This window comes from Aptenodytes patagonicus, chromosome 20, assembly GCF_965638725.1.
Source record: "Aptenodytes patagonicus chromosome 20, bAptPat1.pri.cur, whole genome shotgun sequence".
Classification (NCBI taxonomy): domain Eukaryota; kingdom Metazoa; phylum Chordata; class Aves; order Sphenisciformes; family Spheniscidae; genus Aptenodytes; species Aptenodytes patagonicus.
Window position 1 is genome coordinate 3,930,026 of NC_134968.1, and position 20,447 is coordinate 3,950,472.

At 37.6% G+C, this 20,447-nt stretch overlaps 1 protein-coding gene across 9 annotated transcripts in view; it reads right to left on the minus strand.

The window, feature by feature from the left end:
• Positions 1-20,447, minus strand: part of TANC2 (tetratricopeptide repeat, ankyrin repeat and coiled-coil containing 2) — a 287,901-nt gene that overhangs the window by 198,704 nt on the left and 68,750 nt on the right. For 8 of the 9 annotated variants that reach the window (XM_076356962.1, XM_076356961.1, XM_076356968.1 and 5 more), the window contains one exon: positions 13,260-13,359. In XM_076356962.1, coding sequence (XP_076213077.1) covers positions 13,260-13,326 — 67 coding nt within the window. In that variant the 5' untranslated portion in view covers positions 13,327-13,359. Of the gene's footprint in view, positions 1-13,259; positions 13,360-16,648; positions 16,685-20,447 lie in introns of all 9 variants that reach the window. The other variant, XM_076356964.1, reaches the window with a different exon arrangement.

A 20,447-nucleotide genomic window follows, 5' to 3' on the forward strand; every position in this document is an offset into this window, starting at 1 on the left:
ATTAGTAAGTACTAGACACTTACTCTTCCTTAAGGAAAAAAGAAAAAAGGAAGAGCAAGTGCAACTCCAATAAAGAGAATGTAATAATGACGACATTACAGACATTGATTCGCCAACACTTAGCACAAGTACTTCGTGCATCAAAGAGATGCTTATATGAATGCAGTTAAACATATGTCTTCGCAAAACCAGTAACTTTACATACATAGTGCTGAACTGGGAGCTGCAAAAGCCACATTAAAAAAAGCCACCCTTGCAGAGCCATAGAAAAACCCTGGAGGCTGGGAAGAGGATGCAGGAGAAGGGAGCTGATTTTAACCTTTACCAAATTGTGTTTGATCACATTTGTATACATCACACATTAGAACAATTCATTATAGATCCGTATATATGTTGGCCAATATTTAGTGCACAAAAAAAATCCCTCAAAAACAAAAATATGAGTCATACCTGGAATATAATTCTAGGATGGAGCGATACGGTTTCAACATCTGTCAATGTAATAAACAAATGCAAGAATCTGTATCAACACTTCCCAGGGGTAAGTCACACTGAATATAAATAATATTTATCTTTAGGTACTGAAAAAAAATTGAGCTATGGAAAAATCCCACATCTTTGGTGGAAATTTAAGTAAAGGCATGCTTAGACTAATCAGGATTAATAATACTGAGGAGAGCGTGATGAAAATGGAACCAGTTAACAGACATGTAAGGCCGGAGATTTCAGCTCTCTGGAGACAGCACTGAAGACAAACCAACCAACCTCTTCAAAATACACCCACTGCAGACGAGAAGAACAGGCAAAGTTTGCCCTCCAGTCATGCTCCAAAGAGCTGAAGGACACCAGGGATCCAGCAACTGGGTACGCACACAGAAAACCAGCAGCGGTTCAAGTGAAGAGGCTCAGTCGTCTTTGTAACCATACAGTCTGGGCAAACACAGGCAGCGTTGGCCTGGCCCTGAGTGATAACTCACTGCACTCCCCATACCTCTTGCAGCATCTAGCAACATGACCTTTTATTTATCAAAGAAATAAAAAATAATTCATGAAGTAGGCTTTGTTTCATTTTGTTCGGGAATACTCCTACCACGCTGTAGGAGAGAACACTTCCAGCCGGTGCAGAAGTGTTTGATATCCAAAAAATGTTTTGCACGTGGAGCACAGAATCAGTGTGCAGTCTCTGATCATGTTACATGAGATTCCTTCCTTCTTGCAAAAGGTTATGAAACTGCAGATTGTTTCTTAACTGTGATTAAATACCAAAATTAAACTAAAAAAAAAAATCAGCAGTACTGTGAAGTCCCAGAGACTTCCTCACGATCATCTGACATACCTCTGCTAAAGCTGCTTCAACTCCTATCACAACAGCAGCTCTTCAAGGTTAGCATTTCAGATCCTATCAAGCTAGAACCACCTTGGAACACAACTTCAGCTTGCCTTATAGCCAGAGCACGTTAAACTCTCCACTCAAAGCTGTCTCTGACATACAGCGGTATTCTAATGCTTCTTTCAGAGCGGTAACTACAACTCTCCTGACTGTCATCACACCTCATCCATCTTTTTCTATATTCTTTGCTGCTTACTTTATAACTGGATAGTTGAAAAATCAAACATATTGAAAATGAAATTTAATAAAGGAACAACCTAATAATACCTTCTGCCATCCAGTTACAGTCTCATCTTGACTTTTATCATCACATTTAGAAGCTTAAACACAAAATGAAATTATGAGACAAGAGGCTTATTCTCCATTCTGAGATTTTACAACAGAACGGGGAATATAGACTCCCCCATCCCACACAGCAATTAATATTTCTTCTTTCCACACTATTTTATAATATTCAAAGGATACCGAGAAGAACCTTCCTTCCCCCTCCCCAAACAAATATAAAAAGTACGACTTTTGCATTGTAGCATCTGTGCCACATGCTCTACCACTCAAAGTTTCTACTTTGTATTCTTTGTATTACCTACACTGCATAAAAAAAATTATATATTGCTGCTAAAAGATTATTCTCTTGTGGTCTCATTGAACCTATTCCTACAAGTTAATCAGAGAAAAGACACTGAAGTATAAGCCTTTCACAAATCTCTTGATAATGTAGACTCCAAAAAAGCTAAATTTAGTACTAAAATTTGTGAAAAGCCACCTTGAAAGAACATTTTCCAAAGAGCTGAATTCATTCCTAAGAGATGAATTCAACTCACCTGCCCCCATGAGCCACTGGCTCCTGCTGTAGTACTGCACACTTGCAGGTTATACAATGAGAGAGAGATCTGCCCAGTTCATCTATCGATGTCATTTATTGCTTGGAAAATCTTCCTGAAATTGTGCCAAGCCACATGATGTGAAAATTCAAGCTAATTAGTAAAGGAAATTACCTAGGGCTTTCTATGATTGACGTCAATTAATTTGAAATCATTTCAGACAGAATTTCACTGCAAACAGAAATTACAGTTTCAACATTCAAAAATACAAAGCCTGATATTTAGCTTGAACTTTTCTCCATTTTAATTGTTTTTCCCGCACGTGAAGATGTTTGCTTATTTTTGTGCCACATCAAGTTCTGACTACAAGAAAACAGACATTATATATTCAACACACTAAGGTAAAATGACAAAAATCAACATGCAAGTGTTGAATATTTCTAAAACAATTTCTTTATTTAGAAACATTCGATACTTAACAAGCTTCCAGAATTGTGAATAACATTACTTTTAGTTTGCTTGTATAGAAAACAGAAATCCATTTTTACAGATTAGATTATTCATTTTGTTTAGATCGTCCTTAAAGTTAAGGAATCCAAGTCTGTTCTTACCCAAGAACTGGGGCTAGGCTGGGCTTGTTCCAGTAGAGAAAGCCAAAGGTCAGTCATTAGACATTACTGATTTTACAGATGAAAAAGTTGAATTCACAGATATAAACCTTTGTTCTTAATTGTCTTATTTGCATTTTTAAAACTATTACAGACATGATAATTATTAAGGTTTCCTCAGACATCCTGGGAAGGACATTCCACTTTCCCAACAGTTTGGCTTAACAAATCCCTCAAATTGATTAGCTTGTTTTCTTTTGAAGCAAATGTGCATATTCTTGTTGAATTGTGTATGAGAAAACTTTTTTCTTTGCGGAATACGAGAAGGCAAGGCCATTTGACATGGAAAAATGTAACTTTATCTCCTTTGCCTATCAATCAGCATGGTGCATTTCAGCACAGCTTTTGATACATGATTTGTCAGAAACTTCTACTCCCTCTACTGGTTCAGCGAGAGTAAGGCAGCTATAGGTGGCTATTACATACCCACTAGTATATGTGACCACCACCACGAAATCCCAGATGTATCCAAAATTACACAGAATATATGTATTTTATTCTGTTCCCCTTACACACCTGTGTCGCTACAGCCTGACTGTAATAGCATATTGATATATTTCTTTCCTTAGCCCAAAAAATTCTGCTAGATTTAATAACAGAATTGATGCTTCTGATTTGCTTAGCACCTATGCAATATGGCATTTCAAAGCTCAACATGTTGACTCACATAGTATGCAGTAAAACGATTTTGACAAAATCAGTAACCACTGTGAGCTCTTCTTCAGTACTTGTCATCAAAACATCAAAGTGTTGCACAAAAATGGACTGCTTATTTGCAAGGGTAAGGGATGAGCTATTATCCCCATTTTACAAATGTGAATCTAAGGCACACAAATTACAGACAATATTTCTACCAATTTTTGGCACTGAACTTCAGTCACTAAAGAGGTAGTATTTGAGAGCACTGACCATTCTTTGTTCCTTCATACATTCAGCGATTGCTTTCTCTCTTTCTTCACCTACCAATATGCTTCTACTTCTGTGCACATAACATGTTATACCTGTAAATACCTGTCAGAAGAAGGTCTGGAACCCTGATACCACACCTCTTTGCGAGCACCCAGCCAAAAGACCATAGTATTATCCGTTATCTGTCCCCTGCGCACAGGGTTGGTCTGTCCCACGAGCGTGACTTTGCATTTGTCCTTGTTGAACTCCATAAAGTTCCTCCAGTTCACCAAGGTCCTTCAGTCTGGCAGCCCCTGCCCTCCAATGTATCAGCTGCTGCCTCCAAGACAGTGTTGCCCCCAAACTCATTGACAATGTTCTCCATCCCTTGGAAATCTCCATCTCCAGGCTGTTGCTAAAGATGCTATATACTACTGATGCCAGTATCAACCCCTAAGGAATGCTCCTCATAACTGGCCACCAGTTACAACTTCGAACTTTTGATCACTCTCCTTCAAGCCTGACAACCCAGCCAGCTTTCCTCTCAGGCTGCAGTCCATCTATCTAGCCCACATCCCCTCCAGCTGGCCACAAGGGTCTTAGACTGTGTTGGAAGCCTTGCTAAAGTCAAGGTAAGCTGTGTCTGCCACCCCATTCCTGTCTGCAGAGCCAGTCACTTCATCACTGAAGGCAATCAGGCTGCTCAAGCACAATTTGTAACTTGATAAATCCTTCCGTGTCGGCTTTTCCCAATGACCTTCTTGTCTTTCATGCCTGGAAATGACTTTGAAGAAGTCTTCATAATTTTTCCTGTGACTGAGCTGAGGCTGTCAAGCCTGTATTTCCCCAGACCCCCTCATTTCCCTTAGATGGGTATAACACTTGCCTTTTCCCAGTCCCCGGGGACCTCCTCGTGCTTCTTGGCACGTACCTTCCAGCTTCCTACATTCTCCTGTGAAGATACGGAGACGCCAGAAGCGAGCTCTGGTGGAAAGCATCTGGAGAATGACTGTGGAGCTTCAGTTCATAACAACCTTATTACAGCTTTCATACTACACTATCTACACTGATATTCTTTGCATGAAGAGGCTGTTCAAAGCTCTTTAAAGGTTTATTAGCAGTTATCAGTACAGTAAAAAGCCAGTTGTTTTCTTTAAGCAGCATCCAGCAGTTAGTCAACAGGGATTAAAGCAGGTAGGCTGCACAACAGAACAGTTCTGTTTATAAAAATACCTTTTTGACAAAAAAAAAAAAAAGGATCTACAAGAAAATTTAAAAATTATTTCTAAAACTTCTTACAACATTCACTATGCAGCTCCATTAAAACTGCTGGCAAATGCAGTAGAAACGAACTCCATGTAATATGGGGAAGACAGACACTCCCAACATCATGTTCCCCTGTTTTCTTCCAAGCCTCCTACCTTCCTTCTCCAGTAAGAAACAAGAGCAGCTTCCACAGCTATACTCACAGCCCCAGACATCCATCACCAGCACCCCTTGCTTTCTCGTCTTGCTCATTCCTGCATGAAATCAAAGCTTATACAGACGACCACTGAATTCCATGAGCTCTGGTCAAATACTGCTTTCTGCCAGTACAACACTCAATGGAAAGTATTACATATAATCCACAAAGGCAAATCATTGTTACTGTCGTTTCTGACAGCTCAAAACCAAGCACGCACAGTGAAGGCTTTCCGATAAGTTTGGAGTGAGAAAAGGTGGTCGATGGCACAGTGTCAGTGGAGCCGACCACTGCCTACGGGCAGAGCTCTGAAGGGGAAATGGCACAACCTGCAAACATTACCACTCCCTGACCCCTTTAATTTCAAAAATTGATTCCCTTGTTTGCAGAATGGATGTCCACATAAAGGATCGGTTTAAAAAGCCTTTTTCTTTTCCCTAGAAGAAACTCTCTGGAGGGTAAAGAGCTCAGAACAACATATGAGGACAGCAGAAGGGGAGATGGCTGCCATAATGGAAGCTACATTCAGAGCGGAGCAGGACAAATCAGCCCCTGCTACTAGAAGGGACTTTCGTGAATTAATCTCAGCAATCAGATATGTAGAATCGCTAATGAAGAGAAAGGTTTGAGAAGGATTAAAGCTGATACAGAAGAACTTGAGAATGGGCTCACTGACCTAGAGATAAATCTTGGATAAAAAACAGCAAGTAGGAATTAAGTCTGAAAAATAAGATGTGGATGACTGAGGAAAAAGGAGTGTACTGATAGAAATAAAAAATGGGTTAATAGCAAAAGAAAAAGAACTAGCTCCTAGCAGCTGTAAAGGAGACAATCCTGTCATACTCAGGGCATGCCTTCCTCTCTTTTTTAGCTATTTGAAACAAATACAGCAATCAGCGTAGAAGAAATACATCAAACATTTTTCTCTCACCTCCCCAAACCCATGTACCTGATTTCACAGTTTAACCTTTTTGAATAAATGGGACAGAGTCTGAAGATTCTTTCATTCATTTTGTTTTGGGGAAGAAAAAAAAGAAGATTTCAAGCTCTGATACAGGCTACTTTAATGAAAAGGGAGGAACTAAGTAAGAACTGCACCTGTACCAAAGCAGTAAATACACATGATACACAGGGCCTGCCTTTCAAACAAACAATGTTACATATTGAAGAGAACAGTACAATGTAAGTGGGGAAAAAGAATTTAGAAGTCCCCAAAATTTAAGCCTCATAGTAAAGAGCCCAAAATACGGCATTTCAAAGACAGAAATGCTGCTCTATAATAAAAAAAAAAAAAAAAAAAAAAATCAGACATTAAGAAACACGGCATTCTTCCAATTCCCTCACAAAAAATAAAGCCAAAAAATTGGGAACACTGAGAAGGAGAACTACAAGATTATGAGTATTCAAGAAGATTTATCTCAAAGAAAGCATAAGAAGTTGAGCCATTCCAGATTCCAGAACTAATGCAGTAAAATGCAGTAATCTGGTGAGCTGAAATGTTGAGAAAAATGGAGGAAAGGCATATTGTAAGGTTTGAAAACAGGGGCAAAGAAAAAACGAGTTTTATCAGTGTACCACAATATGGGAAGTTAGAAGGGGAGGGTCAAGGCAAGGAGGAAGGCTTAAAACACGGCTCTGAAAAACTTTGCATATGCAAATCACTTAAGAATACCTTATAACACCATGAGATGACAATCAGAAAACACTGAGGAAGGACTAAAAATCCCTCTCCAGAAAAAGATTAGCATATACGTCTGTATTTGATGAAAGTAAAAAAGATAAAGAATAAAACAATAAATTAAATCTCAGGAGGGTGGAAAAAGCCACAAAAAGGATGTGGAAACAAAACTCACTGAATGGTGCTTCAGATAATAAAGTCACTTTTAGGGCTCTGGAAACACAAGAGGTGGGGTGAGGACATCCATCGCTTGTTACTCATAACAGGATGGAGGCAGCCTTAGTCAACACACTTGTTGTTACAGCTGGTGATGTTCAAATTTGTGAAAATATTGGCAAGGCTTAGGCTGACAGAGCTGGATTATCCCCTGCTCTCCCCATACACTCACACACAGAAGCATAAAACAATACAGGTTGATAAACTCTAGTGGAACAGTTGAGTCAGTTAAAAAAATTATAAAACACAGTAAAAGACTGAACAGACCTGTCAAGTAAGAATTATTTATGAGCTATAAAGCAAGTTAGGTTAAAATCTGTGGTGTTATAAAAAATAAAAAGGTATTTGTGGATCAGAAATAAAGAAATACGTATTAGAATAATATGGGCACTAGCTGCTAAAATTCTCTCGAAGATAGCTGCACAGGAGAGAAGCAGAAACTTTATTGTCCAAGCATCTTTTATTTGTCTGGGAAGAGAGCTTGGTATATGAACAAGACAGACACTGACCAAATAAATATGCCTAAGAAGAAAAACGTGTGCATGTGTACACACATATCTTCCTGATATATTTCCTTCCTAAGCAGGAACACATTAAATTACATAAATGAAAAACGTAACTTTCAGGAAGGGTCAGTTCATTCTTAATAAATTCAAGGACAAGACCTCACTGTGGTCAGAGGGGCTATGGATTTGTCCACATACTTGAGACTTGTTTAAAAACAGATTTATGAAAAACTAGCAAACATTTTGGAAGAAAATGGTCTGAATTATTATTTGGATGGAATACCTTGAACATGTGGATACATTCGGTATTCAGTACCACAATACATTCTGATAGGTCTTTTAGTATCTCACTTCTAATACCTTCTTAAACTAAGTTATCCCAACATCAATAGGACCCACCAGCTGGATCTCATCACTCAGCAATTTCTTTCAGAAATGAAATCCAAAAAGCATTTGTGACCCTGTAAAACTCTTTTGGGGTAAAAATTAGACTTAGACTTCCAAAAGAGATCAGATAGATAAGAAACTGCATGGAGTTCTGCAAAGCAGTGATGAGACCTTCCCAGAAATGCCTTTTATCTTAGAAAGGCAAGAATCAAAAGAGAAAAGCATTTGACAGCAGTTCTTTTAGTTGGGGAATTAAAATATAAAGTGGCAGGTTCCAAAAGGCCCTATAAATACATTGGAAGTTAGAAGTAATTGGCTCTCCTGTGAACCAGGAAAGAAGAACAAGTTTTACAAATCCTACACCAAAAATATTATGAATGACAGGCAGGCTCCTAGCTGGTAAGCTTGATATAAAAATTGTGTGCATTATATCCGTTAAGAACAAGCAAGATACAATTCCTAACTGAATCAGAAGAAAAAAGCAGACCCTTTGGGCTAGTTTATAAAGGATTACATGCCTCAGATAAATTTAACATGCAAAAAAAAAAAAGACAGGAGTACTTTAAGAATCTACCTCAGCCTCCGCCAGAAATAAAAGGCACAAATCCCTGGACTTACACCTCACAAAGTGAAGAGAAATATAAAACCAAATAAAACGTGCAGTTTTGCAGCTGAATTTTACTAGGTTCTAAAGGGAATCTGAACTCTTACAGTAGTATTAATTTAATGCGATAACATAAGAAGAAAATAGTCCATCTGCTTGGAAAAGAAACAAGGATAATTATAATAGGTGGAAAGACTGGATATATTACACAGGCTTATTTCACTAACACAGTACTGGAATGAATATATTAGCAAACTGATTTGATGTAAACTAATTAAATACATACCCAGATCAATGAATATTTCGTATAAGCAAGCAAAATGCAGATAAATATGAGACAGGTTCTTGATAAAACAGATAAAAACAATAGAGTACATTACAGTCTCTGGATTCAGAGAACAGAACAGAATTGCCCTGGAAGAGCTGAATTAGGGGGAAAGAAGCCTCAAAAAAATTTCTGACAAGCAGCAGCAGGCAGGAGTGCCTACCTGCACGTCTTAATGCTTGCCCTAGCTATAGGGCTTCTGGCCACAATCATCGTGCTGGATCTTCAGCCAGAAGGAATAAAACAACGGAGCAAAACACAGTTCATTTATGCTTTAAAACAAACATATTCTAGGTAAATTTAGCCCTGGATACAAACCTATGAGTCAGAAAACTTACACGTCTGCATACCTCTGTAAATTAATTTAGAATAGAAAAATAAAGGTAATATTTAACAATATGCGGATCACATTTCAGCTTTAAAAATCACTGTTGTCTGGTAGCTTTGTGGAATATCCATTTATGACAGAGGAAAATACAGCCTAATCAAAATACTATTGCAGTCATAATGTGTCCTCAAGGCATTACTGTAAAATATCCTCAGTGCCCTTCAGTCACAAGAGAATTTTTGTTAAGAGATTAAATATGTGCACAAATACACATGCACAGAGTTGTACTGCATACAATACGCTGCTATGAAATCCTATCAGTAGAGTTTTGAAAGTACACACACACAACATTAACCAAGAGATTACACAATCTGATGCTGCAGTAGAAATTCATTTATTTTAATTGGCATTACTGCATGTAGCTGTACATTCATACACACATAATTGGTATTCTTCTTTTATAAATATTTTGTGTTCCTGAACCACAATACCATAAAGAGTACCAAAGAAAAAAACCACCCCAGCCGAGTCAAAATAAATTGTAACCACAGTTCTTAAGAGAAGTTGCTCAGCAGTTTCTGAAGGAGGAATAATAAGAAGGCATTTTACTGTTACCACTACCAGTGTTCTTTTAATCATGAAGAATTATCAAAACCACATCACAACATCGAGGGATTGTTAGCTTGACTTCACTGACCCTGTTTGCTAGCTATGTTACTGCAAATGAAGGAAACTGCAAAGAACAGTAATTTCAAAGGCCAGTGTGCTCACTTGGATTCCCCAAGAAAAAAAAAACACAATACCTTTAACCTTGCTTCAAAGGTTTACTCCCGCACTGGAATGCAAAATGACTGGAGCGTAGGAAATTAAGATACATACACTGCAATTTCATCCAAACCCACACGCACCAGAGACACCCAAGTGGGCTGTCACCTACCTACGTAATTTAAAATCACTACATGGAAGGTGAATCAACAACAGACCTGAAACCTCTAATGGATCCCTTTCACAACATAGAACTTACGATTTTGAGTTTGTTCCCAATTCCCAGAGATGGGTGTAGCTCTGTGTTAAGAGCTTCCCTGTGAAAACAGGTTGTTCCGGAGATATCTGCCTCTGCTGTTGGGGCAGCTCATGCTCCCTCTCCCCTGGCTCTACCCTCCAGACCACCCTCTCCCGTGACAAAACAGCTTCTGAGGCCACGAGGCAAATCAGAGCACCAATCCATCAGGGAAGCTTCATTTCCAACTTCTGTTTAGCAATCTAAATATTGTTAATGGTAAATATAATTTAAAAAAATCAATACATACCTAAACCTTTTAAAGCACTTGGCTAAAAAAAAAAAATCCAGAACCCCCAGGGCCCCACCTATGCCCCCACAAAATCGTAACAGTGAAGGCAATAGTCATGTAGGTGACCTGAAGGTATGCACTCACCATGCGAAAATGTTCTCGAGAATGAAACACCTGGACCTAGCTGTTAAACATTATGTTTATTCAAGGGGGTGGGAGGATTCCTCAAGATCTTTTCCTTCGCATACCAAGAGACTGGGAAGGAAGGGAGGATGAAGAGAAAGGGAGCACGGAGATTTAAGGTCAGCAAAGCAAACAAGTAAGATGATGAGTATCAAGTCAGGTTGTTCAGACCAGCACAGAAGGACTGCTCTGTCACTGTCAGTGACAGGATGACAAATTCCTTTTATATATTGTAAGTACTCTCCTTTTATCAACTTTTAAAGCATCATATTTGTAGTTCGCCAGAATTGCAAAGCAAATAAATAAAGCGAATTTCAGGCTTGTAATACTGTATGCTACACAGAAATGTACATGCAAGTTTTATTGATTTTTTTTTCCTTACTGTGTTGCAAAGAAATACAGAATTAAATAAATTTATTAAAAAATCTAGGCAACAATGAATTCATCTAGTGTCATGTTATAGTTTGATAGACTTAACACTTATCTGAAAAATTATTTTCCAGTGGAGGGATGTTTTCCATTTAGACACTGTTAATATAACAAACCTTATCATTTCCTTTTTTATTCCCCCTCCTCCTCTGAAGAATGCCAAACAGAACTTCTCAATAAAACAACTTATTTCAAAGGCAGAATTGCAATAAATTATATTAAACATACAGTATAGTGATTAGGCATTAGAGGAAACCTCATCTATTAAACACTGTCATATTGTTTTCCAAGACGACCTATCTCTTTTTCTGTTCTGCTCAAAGACAGAAGTACAGTCCTATCAAATCTTGTTATTCCAGAACTGACATTTTTCATTCACAAAATAAGAAACACGTATTTGCAAAGCTCTGCATATACAAGATCCTTAATATTGCTTTGGGAGAAAAGCCAAAAGGAATACTAGGAACTGATAACAAACATCTGACAAAGATATGGCTTTGTACAGAAACCACAATTTAAGATTATTTGTCTTTGTACAGTTTTCCAAAGGTTGAGAGTATCATCAGAGGACTTGTACTTTCCTGGGCTTTAAATTGTAAATGTGATACTTCAGAGATACAGAATCACAAGAGGACAGAGCCACCTGCTCGTGTGTCTTCCCAAAACCTACCGTGTCTTTTTACGCAGGTACCTTCCTCAGATTAACCACTCCTGCAACAAAAGACTAAGGAGTTCATAAGGAAAGACAATCTCCTTCACAAAAGCAGTGAATGACAACTGCAACCTCAGGCTCAAATTACTAAGGGCATCTTTGCAAAACAGACATTTTTCCCACTATATGAGATACACACTAGTTACAGTAACTACTGCAAGGAAGGCAACACCATGATGCGCTGCTTAAACTTTTCATGACAATTATCTTCAGGATCAACCAACACAAACGGGGACTCTCACCAGAAACCAGACTAACAGATTACTGACGTCCAAGGACCAAAACAAAATCAGCACTGCTACAAGGCAACTTCAGGACACAGCGAAGCTGTACTGCTGAGAAACGTAATTCCCCTTCCCCAAATAAAATCTGGGGTAGTAAGATATTAAAAGGGGTGGGGGGGAAATTCTGGCACTGCGAGAAATGCCTATTAACTTGTTTCAACCAAGGGAAAACAGCCTATTTTTTCCATTGCACTTATCACCATCGTGTCTCTGCAACTTCACTTGTGGGTTCCCATGGAATATACATATGCACTATTTACACAGGCACACAAGCACAAATAAACATTGTATCCCAAAATATTCAAAATGTGCTGCCAGATGGCTTTAAAAAGAAAAATGAGAGATCTAATTAAAAGCTCTTACACTGCCAGCACTCCGTTTTTGGAAATAATACAAAAGTTAAAGGAAAATGTTTTTAAAGCATATCAATATTTCTGTAATGTTTTGCTTCACAATTACAGTCTCTCCTAAACCTCCTTCATGGATCAAACAGGCCAAGCCATATGAACCAGTGCTAACTGTAAATGCCTTTCCTGGTATGGTAGAAAAAGACTAGAAGAAATGGTGACTAAATTTGGGCAATTTCTCCTTAATTCCATCTCTTCCCATTCCTCTCTCTCCCTTCTGTTTAAAACAAAACAAAAAAACCAAACAAAAAAATTGCTACTGCTCTCACAAGTATTGTCTGTAATGAAGAAGATTTCACTGCCACAAGTTATCACAGACATTTTTGAGGAAAAAATTTTGTTTTCTTAGTTTCCATAATTGGAACATGAACCTTGATGTTAGTTTACTACAGGATTACGTATAACTATTATTTGTTTTTCCCTACATCTTATCTCCCCAATAAAAACAGATTGTGGTTTACATACATCTTTTAAATAAATATACATATATTTCTAAATATTACATTACAGCACAATATTAAAATGACCTACAATGATGTTTTGAGTCTACAAGATCATCAGCTGAGCACATCTATTCATTAAAAAGAAGAAAGACCCAGTAAGACCAAAACACACATGAAAGGAATACTTTCAAAAACTGTAAATAAAACACATGCACAAGGAGTTGACATTTACTTACCACTGGACCTGTTTTTGCGGTTTGACTTCCCTCCTGTAAGCAGCATCTTGAGACTGTTTCGAAACATGGCGATCCTGTTCCACTTTCTGTATCCCAAAAACTGTGTAAAGCAAAAGAACAACAGACGTAAGAGATCAACACTCCGATTTGGTCAACAGGAAAACATTACAGAGAAGCAGTAAGAAAGTGAAAAAAAACGAGATAAAAACTTAGAATGATGGAACACTGTTTTGCTAATACATTTCCTAACAATAGAAATCAACATCCACATAAAGCCTACCATTCTGTTTGCTTTCATTCATCCAGGTTATTTCCAGGACAACACAGTTTCAGCACCACTAGCATGACCTACCTATTTTGTCAAACAATTTGACCAAATTATTATGACACTAAACTGGGAAAGACACAGCATTTAGCAAACCGCCTCCATTTCCCATTACTATTAAAGCCAAACCCATCAGAAAGAGTTGCTACCCTTCAGGTTGCTCAGAAAAAGTCAATCTTGCTGATAACAACCCAAAGACTACAAAAGCTGTTGTCTTTAGCTCCTGGGCTAGTTGACTGTCAAATTCTTCTGTGAGTTGAATAAATTGTCATTAGGAGGAAAGCCACTCAAACCCAAAGTTAACTGATGCAAAAATTCAAACAGAAACATTATCCATATATTCTCCTCGCTCTATATGTCTTGAAAAAAAAAGTTGTCTCTGTGCTGTTGAAGATAAAAGAATGAGCTTCTGGGTTCACCAGACACACTGACAGCTTGTTCTGGTGGAACATCCTCTTATTACAGTAGGTAAACCAGCAAAACAGCAACAACAAAAGCAGCTCCTAACTAGACTAAAAGAATAGCAAAGAGTCTTTGATCAGGACATATAATAAACCACAACTTTCCTTCTACTGTACACATAATATTCCATAGTTACAAGGTAACACATTCATCTTACAGAAACATATCATGAAATTTTTTCCTGCAACAATATTAGGTTCTTCTTGGAGGATGCTCAATGAATGCAATCTTGAGTTTCTTCACTTTTATCTAATATTTTCAAGTATATTAATACAATAATACCCAGTTCAAAGAGTTTTATATGTATACTTAAAGCCACGGAAAGTCCTTTTAATATGACTTACTCACTTACTGCGAGATACTTACTTTCCAAGGCAGCAACTTAGAGCACACACATTACAAACACCAGTAAGCATGCACGGATGACCTTAACTTTAGCCTTTCCTGACTTTCAGGAGATTCCATTCACTTATTAGATTCCACAAACAGATTTTGGGGTATGTTTGTCTGCATGCATATATGTATGCATGCATGAATATTAAACAGAAAATACAGTACTGGTATTTACTTTGGATCTATGAATCATTTGAGTATCATCTGGCATCTTTCTGAGGCCTTGCATAATGACATCAAAGCATGAGCAAGTATTCAGGCTTATTCCCAGGGCTCCTAAACAAAGCTGAGGCCCCTCTTCGAAGCATCCTACTGTTACATGACTACAAAAAAGATTTCCATCTGGGCACAAACACAATTGCCTTAAATTTGAATTCTGTTTATTTAATTTCTTTAGATGGCTGTTATGTTCCAGCTCGCAGCATAGAAAGAAAATTTCTGGGTTTACATATCCTTCCTCTCTTACAATCTGTTATTAATAAACTCCTTCACATGCAACACGCTTTGCAACATCAGAAGGAGAAAATATGAAGTAGGTATTAAATGTAAAGAGGAGGCAACCAAACTCAGTGTTATTTATTTTGAAACATGGTAATATTATAATCCCTCCAACATCCCGCTAATTCAAATGTATTTATCTAGGCTTTGAGCAAGACAACAAGAAGGCAGTAAACACGTCCTGCTACTATTTGGAGAACTGCTTGAGTCTGAATGTGACATATCTTTTCCTCCTCTACAATATTCAGCGCTATGCTGATAACATAATGTGTACATTTGATTGATCATTTTTTTCCCCCTAGAAAAAGCAGACTCAAGTGGTTCTTATATTAAGCCAAGTGTCATAGCCACAATGAAATTAATTTTTTCCTAAAAGTTTATGAACAGAAAAATGTAACTATCACCTAGCAACATTTTTCCAAGACAGCCAAAACAAGAAGAGGTAGTTTCTTTGTGCTCTGTGATAGTAATATGCAAAAATAAGGAGAAGTTGTTTCACCAGCTATCAGGGTTAATAATGATTCACACTAGCATATCATGCTTGCAAGAATACACAACTGTGTTTCAACAAGCAAACTGAGGTACTTCTGAAAGTGTAGCTGCAACAGTGAAGCATGGAGCAAAGGGGGGGCTAACTGATTAAGAATTTATCCCTTCTGTAGGCAGATAACGCAGCCTGCACTGAGCTCCTCTACATAAACCTAACTTACCTGCCCTAACTATCCCAGCGCAGTGACTATAGTGCCACATGTCTGAGTAAGATCTTGAAAGCATTCCCATGGAAGTCATACTCAGAGCGTACAACTCCAGTGAATTAAGCAATGATACCATTCACAACCTGCCGACTTAAGTTATAGGTTGGATTCTCTATTCACACTAAAGTAAATCACTATCACCTCCACTGCTGATGACGGAATAACATCAGAGTTTGACTATCACCAGCCAAGAATAACGTCCTATTTTTCATCTTTTACCTGTGGCATTAAGTGTACTAGTTAGCCAATGGAGGTGGAAGGGCCAAAGGGGATTGTGAAGTGCTCAGCTTGCTATTTCAGATTTAGGTAAAAATAAATAACAATCTTACAGCATTTGGTGAGACTAGGGTAGAAGAGAAAGATCCTGCTAAAATCCCACTAAAGAAAAAAGTGTAGGGTATTTTCTTTTTCTTTTCTTCTTTGTTTGTTTGTTTTAAAAAAACCAGCTCTCCAGGTATCCATTTTGAGTCCCATCTAAGTCTGGAAGGACAATCAATCTCTAAAATAGCATTTTCCTCATTTACTCTCATGGTAGCAGTGGACAGCCCAAAACTTCAAAGTTCCTACAAATTAAGAAGGAGGTTTAGGGACTATCCCCACGTCAGCTTGCACTGAGAAGAGAACCGAGTGGAGCTGTGCCATCAGTGCTGAGGTATAACCTAATTAAACCTAATTATGCTGAAGGAGCCAACTGGACTGAGCCTGAACAGTGCCAAAGGTGAGGATGACAGTTTACTAATGATGTTTACCTCTAGCCTTCACACGGCAAACTGTGCCAGAAATTGCTGTGCTGCTACTGGGATTGAATTAAGTCTCTGCATAGGGCATATATGAGGCCTCCATGAATTTGCTTTGAAGAACCACGGAGTAGAGAAAGAATTGATGTCTTGCATTAAGACCCTAAGTTACCAGCCATGGGATGTCTCAAGGACTAATTCCATATTCTCAGAGCTCACCTAGAAGCTTCAGAGGACTGCTAGTTCTTTAGCGACCTGCACAGGAGGGAGATGGAAAGAAAGGCCTTTTAGTAACAGACCTAGTTTAGCATCAACTCATGACGTGGTTTCTCATTGTGTCTTACAGACAATGTTGTAGTACTCTAAGTGTAAGTACTCGCTAAATTTATATCCTGATTAGTTAAGGTTTTCGCAATATAGAATAACAATCAGCAGGTCACCAAAATCAGTTGCTGTTTTTCTTTTGCATGCACAACTACGTTATTTTGTGGCTTTGAGCAAATGTGGTCACAGCTCTTCCTCTGTTTAGCTAATACTGAGCCAGAAATAATATTTAAAAATAAGCACTCTAAATTAAAAATTCTATTGGTCATATTAGTTCATGGAATTAGAAGGATTAAATAGCAAATGGTATTACAGTATTAGAAGGAGCTGGATCAGGCATTTTTTCATACCACCACCAAACTCCTCAATACATCTTACAGTCCAGGTTAATTCTCTTCTCCAGTCTCGCAAGCAGCTGTGTCAGCAGAAGCTTAAGATGCAGTACGCTGATGAGGATCCTTTACACTCCCATTGCCATGGGATACTTCTATCATCAAATCGGGCAACCAAGAGCTACCACACTTTATTTATCATTTAGCTTGTCATTTGTAACTTTACCAAATCTAATGAAGATATTACGCAAGCAAAAGTCTCCAAGCAGTATCAGCAGGTAAATAAAAATGTACTATCTCTATGAACTCTGTTTTATAGCATCAATGGCACTTCACAAAAGTAGCCTTTTTTTAAAAACAGCTCAAGAATCTTCTGTTTTATGTAGAGACAGACTCTGCCACATGTTGTTTTATATTCTAACAAAGCTAGATTTCAATGAAATAAACAAAAACAGTTTCTGGAGCATGCAAAAGCAGTAGTACAAATACAATGAGAAAAAAAAAAACAAAGGCAAGGGAGTAGAGACAGACTGAATGCTGCAAGCTGCAACTCTACACCAAATGCTAAGCTTGAACAAGTCTGCAATATCTCATTAAATCCTCCTGGATGACTAAGGCCTATTTCTTTGTTTTCTTTATTTTAAGACAGAGTTTGTAGACAGGCTGCAAAAACTACTTCACGTTTTGGGTGGCTACACATTATTACAGCCCAGAGAAGTCATTTTTGCTTCTTTTTAGAGATTTCCTAGGGAAGGATATCATCTGTCAGACATGGAATTTCAAAATCAAAGCAAGTTATTTTTGCCCTGTATACCACCACTAAAACAGTGAGATCCCAGTATTTTCCTCTTCTGTGATCACCTCACTGAAAATAAAATTATTTTTTATATAAAGCTGATTAGTAAAGCTAAGCTCTTTTTCAAAAAAGTGTTTGATGTCCAATGAGACGTACAAACATTGCTTGGCCACTGCTGTCAAGTTTTGTGTAAGTTAGCATTAAAAGTTATTAAATATATACTTTTCAGAGTAGAACTCTAATCTATGTTTTTTCCAATAATGAAAAGTTTCTAACTACAAAAGTATTAAGGGAGTGCAATCTAAGTCATATGGGCAATGCACGTTTCTTCTTAAGAATTTTATTTTCCCCTTAAGTTTTCAGTTCCTTCCTTGCCTCCATAGTGAAAATATCTATGTAAAAGGACAAGCATTCCAAAAGTTGTTTCTAGAAAGTAAAATAACTGTAAATGTTTTGGCCTTCCAAACATTTTAAAAGAAACAGATTTCTTTATACATGTTCACAATTTTCCTCCTTGAAGTCTCAGTTAGGCTGCCTGTGCATTACGGTGATTTTCACAGATTTTAGTAGTTCAAAGCGACAGACTAGTGAGTACAGTCAGAGCACAGCCACTAGAGAGCTTTAACTGAATGTGTGAAAAGGACAACTTTAAGGGAAAAAAAAAGCACCCATACTTCCAAATTGGAGGTGGTTCAACAATTCTGTCAACTGCCTCTTCGTATATTAATTTGTAGTTGAAAAGTAAGTGAAGTAAAAGCCTGTAAACAAGAACACCTCTGTGCCAGACCACGCAATCCCATTAGCTCATTGTCCGGTTCAGGCAGCAGCTCATACTGTAGCAAATTAAGACAGAATTTACTCCCAGAACCTTCATAATATTCAGCAGAAGTTTATGAACACGATCTAGTAAAAAATTCTTGAAGCATTATATCTATAGACAGATAGATATAAATAAGAAGTATTTGCAAACTTCTATCAAAATACATTTTTCAATGAGAAATCACTACATCTATCAGTGACAAACCACTTCCAAAACTCAGAAGAGCGTAAGTAGTAAATCTTACGGCATCCTACCTCCACGCAATGCTTTGCCAAGCTGTAGACAGGAGCACTACAGTATTGCTTAGCAGTATAGTCCCACCAAATGTGAACGCTGAAAGCCCTCTGTGACAAACCACTTTTGATCATGCAGTGCAGAAGACAGGCAAGCATTCCTACTTCATTTCTATCGGAGTTCATCATTAAAGATGAAACAAAACTTTGTAAATTGGAATCAGGACTTGGCAGCACCAAGTCAATGGAATATACACAAACACGACAAATAAAGTTTTATAAACAAACTCACTAGATAAGCCTTAATTCCTGTACTTTTACTGCTGACAAATACCATGACAATATTCTGTATTGACAAGCAGGAAAATGGTTAGTCCAGATCTCACTGCTTATTCCTTTATTCCTCTGCTTCTGTCTACCTCAGAGAAGATCCTGAGGCATCACATTTCTTTAGTACATCTTCCCTTAATTCCCAATAGGAATGATGGAAAGAAGATTTTTAAAAAGGTAATTCCTTCTGTGTTTTTCTGCAAAAGAAGGAAGTCCTCTGACAGAAAATATAAACTCAGTTATGCAAAATAACAGAAAAGCTTGTTATGCAAAAAATACTCTATTTTAAAAGTTCCTGGTAGCACCAGATTATCTCTTTTCATGAGGGAAGCTGAACTCACTGCATTAGAAATTACGAAGTGTGTGTATAATAAGCAGCATGTATTAAGATGCAAAAAAAAGGTACCTTTCTAAATATTAGATTTTACAGGATTTAACAACATGTAAAGACTAAATTAACATTTTGTGAACAAAAAAAAAATTTAACCTTTCACAAATTAGTGAACTGTTTTCAAAGAGCATTCAAACTTCAGAAAGGAATAGGTAACAGACTTTTTTAAAATAAGTGACAGATTTATAAAGCTAATTATCACAAGATGAAAGAAATTGAAAAGTGAAAGGAAGACACAACACAAACCGAGTTAGGCTTTCAAGCATTTACTCCATGTATAACGTATATTGTACACAGAAATCTATTCCACATTTGCTCCTAACAGCTGCTAGACTGAAACTTCCCATGTTCCTCAAATAAATTATTCAAAGTTTAACCTACACTCTTATTTTAAATTGGCCTGAAATTCAAGAGGATGTTTTGAGACAACCTGATGACAAGGACTAGTAGCCCAGAAGAACACATTTAAGCAGCGCTCTGGTGTTCACAGGAAGACAAGACTGCCACACGTCGTAACTGATAATTGTCAGTATATGTCAGAAGCTTCACAAACTTCACGGCGATCAAACGCATTAAACTCTCTGCCTCACGTAACAGATCTGACTCACAACAGGAGTGTGAATAACTGATTATAACAACTCTGAAGTCAAAGAAAACGTATATTTATAAGCTTGGTCCACGCACATTTAAAAATACAGGAGCAGAATTCAGAGATCAAATATTTCCAGGAACTTTAGGAATGAAAAAAGTATTGTTGTAATCTAGCAAAAATGCCAAGAACTTCTAGGATTA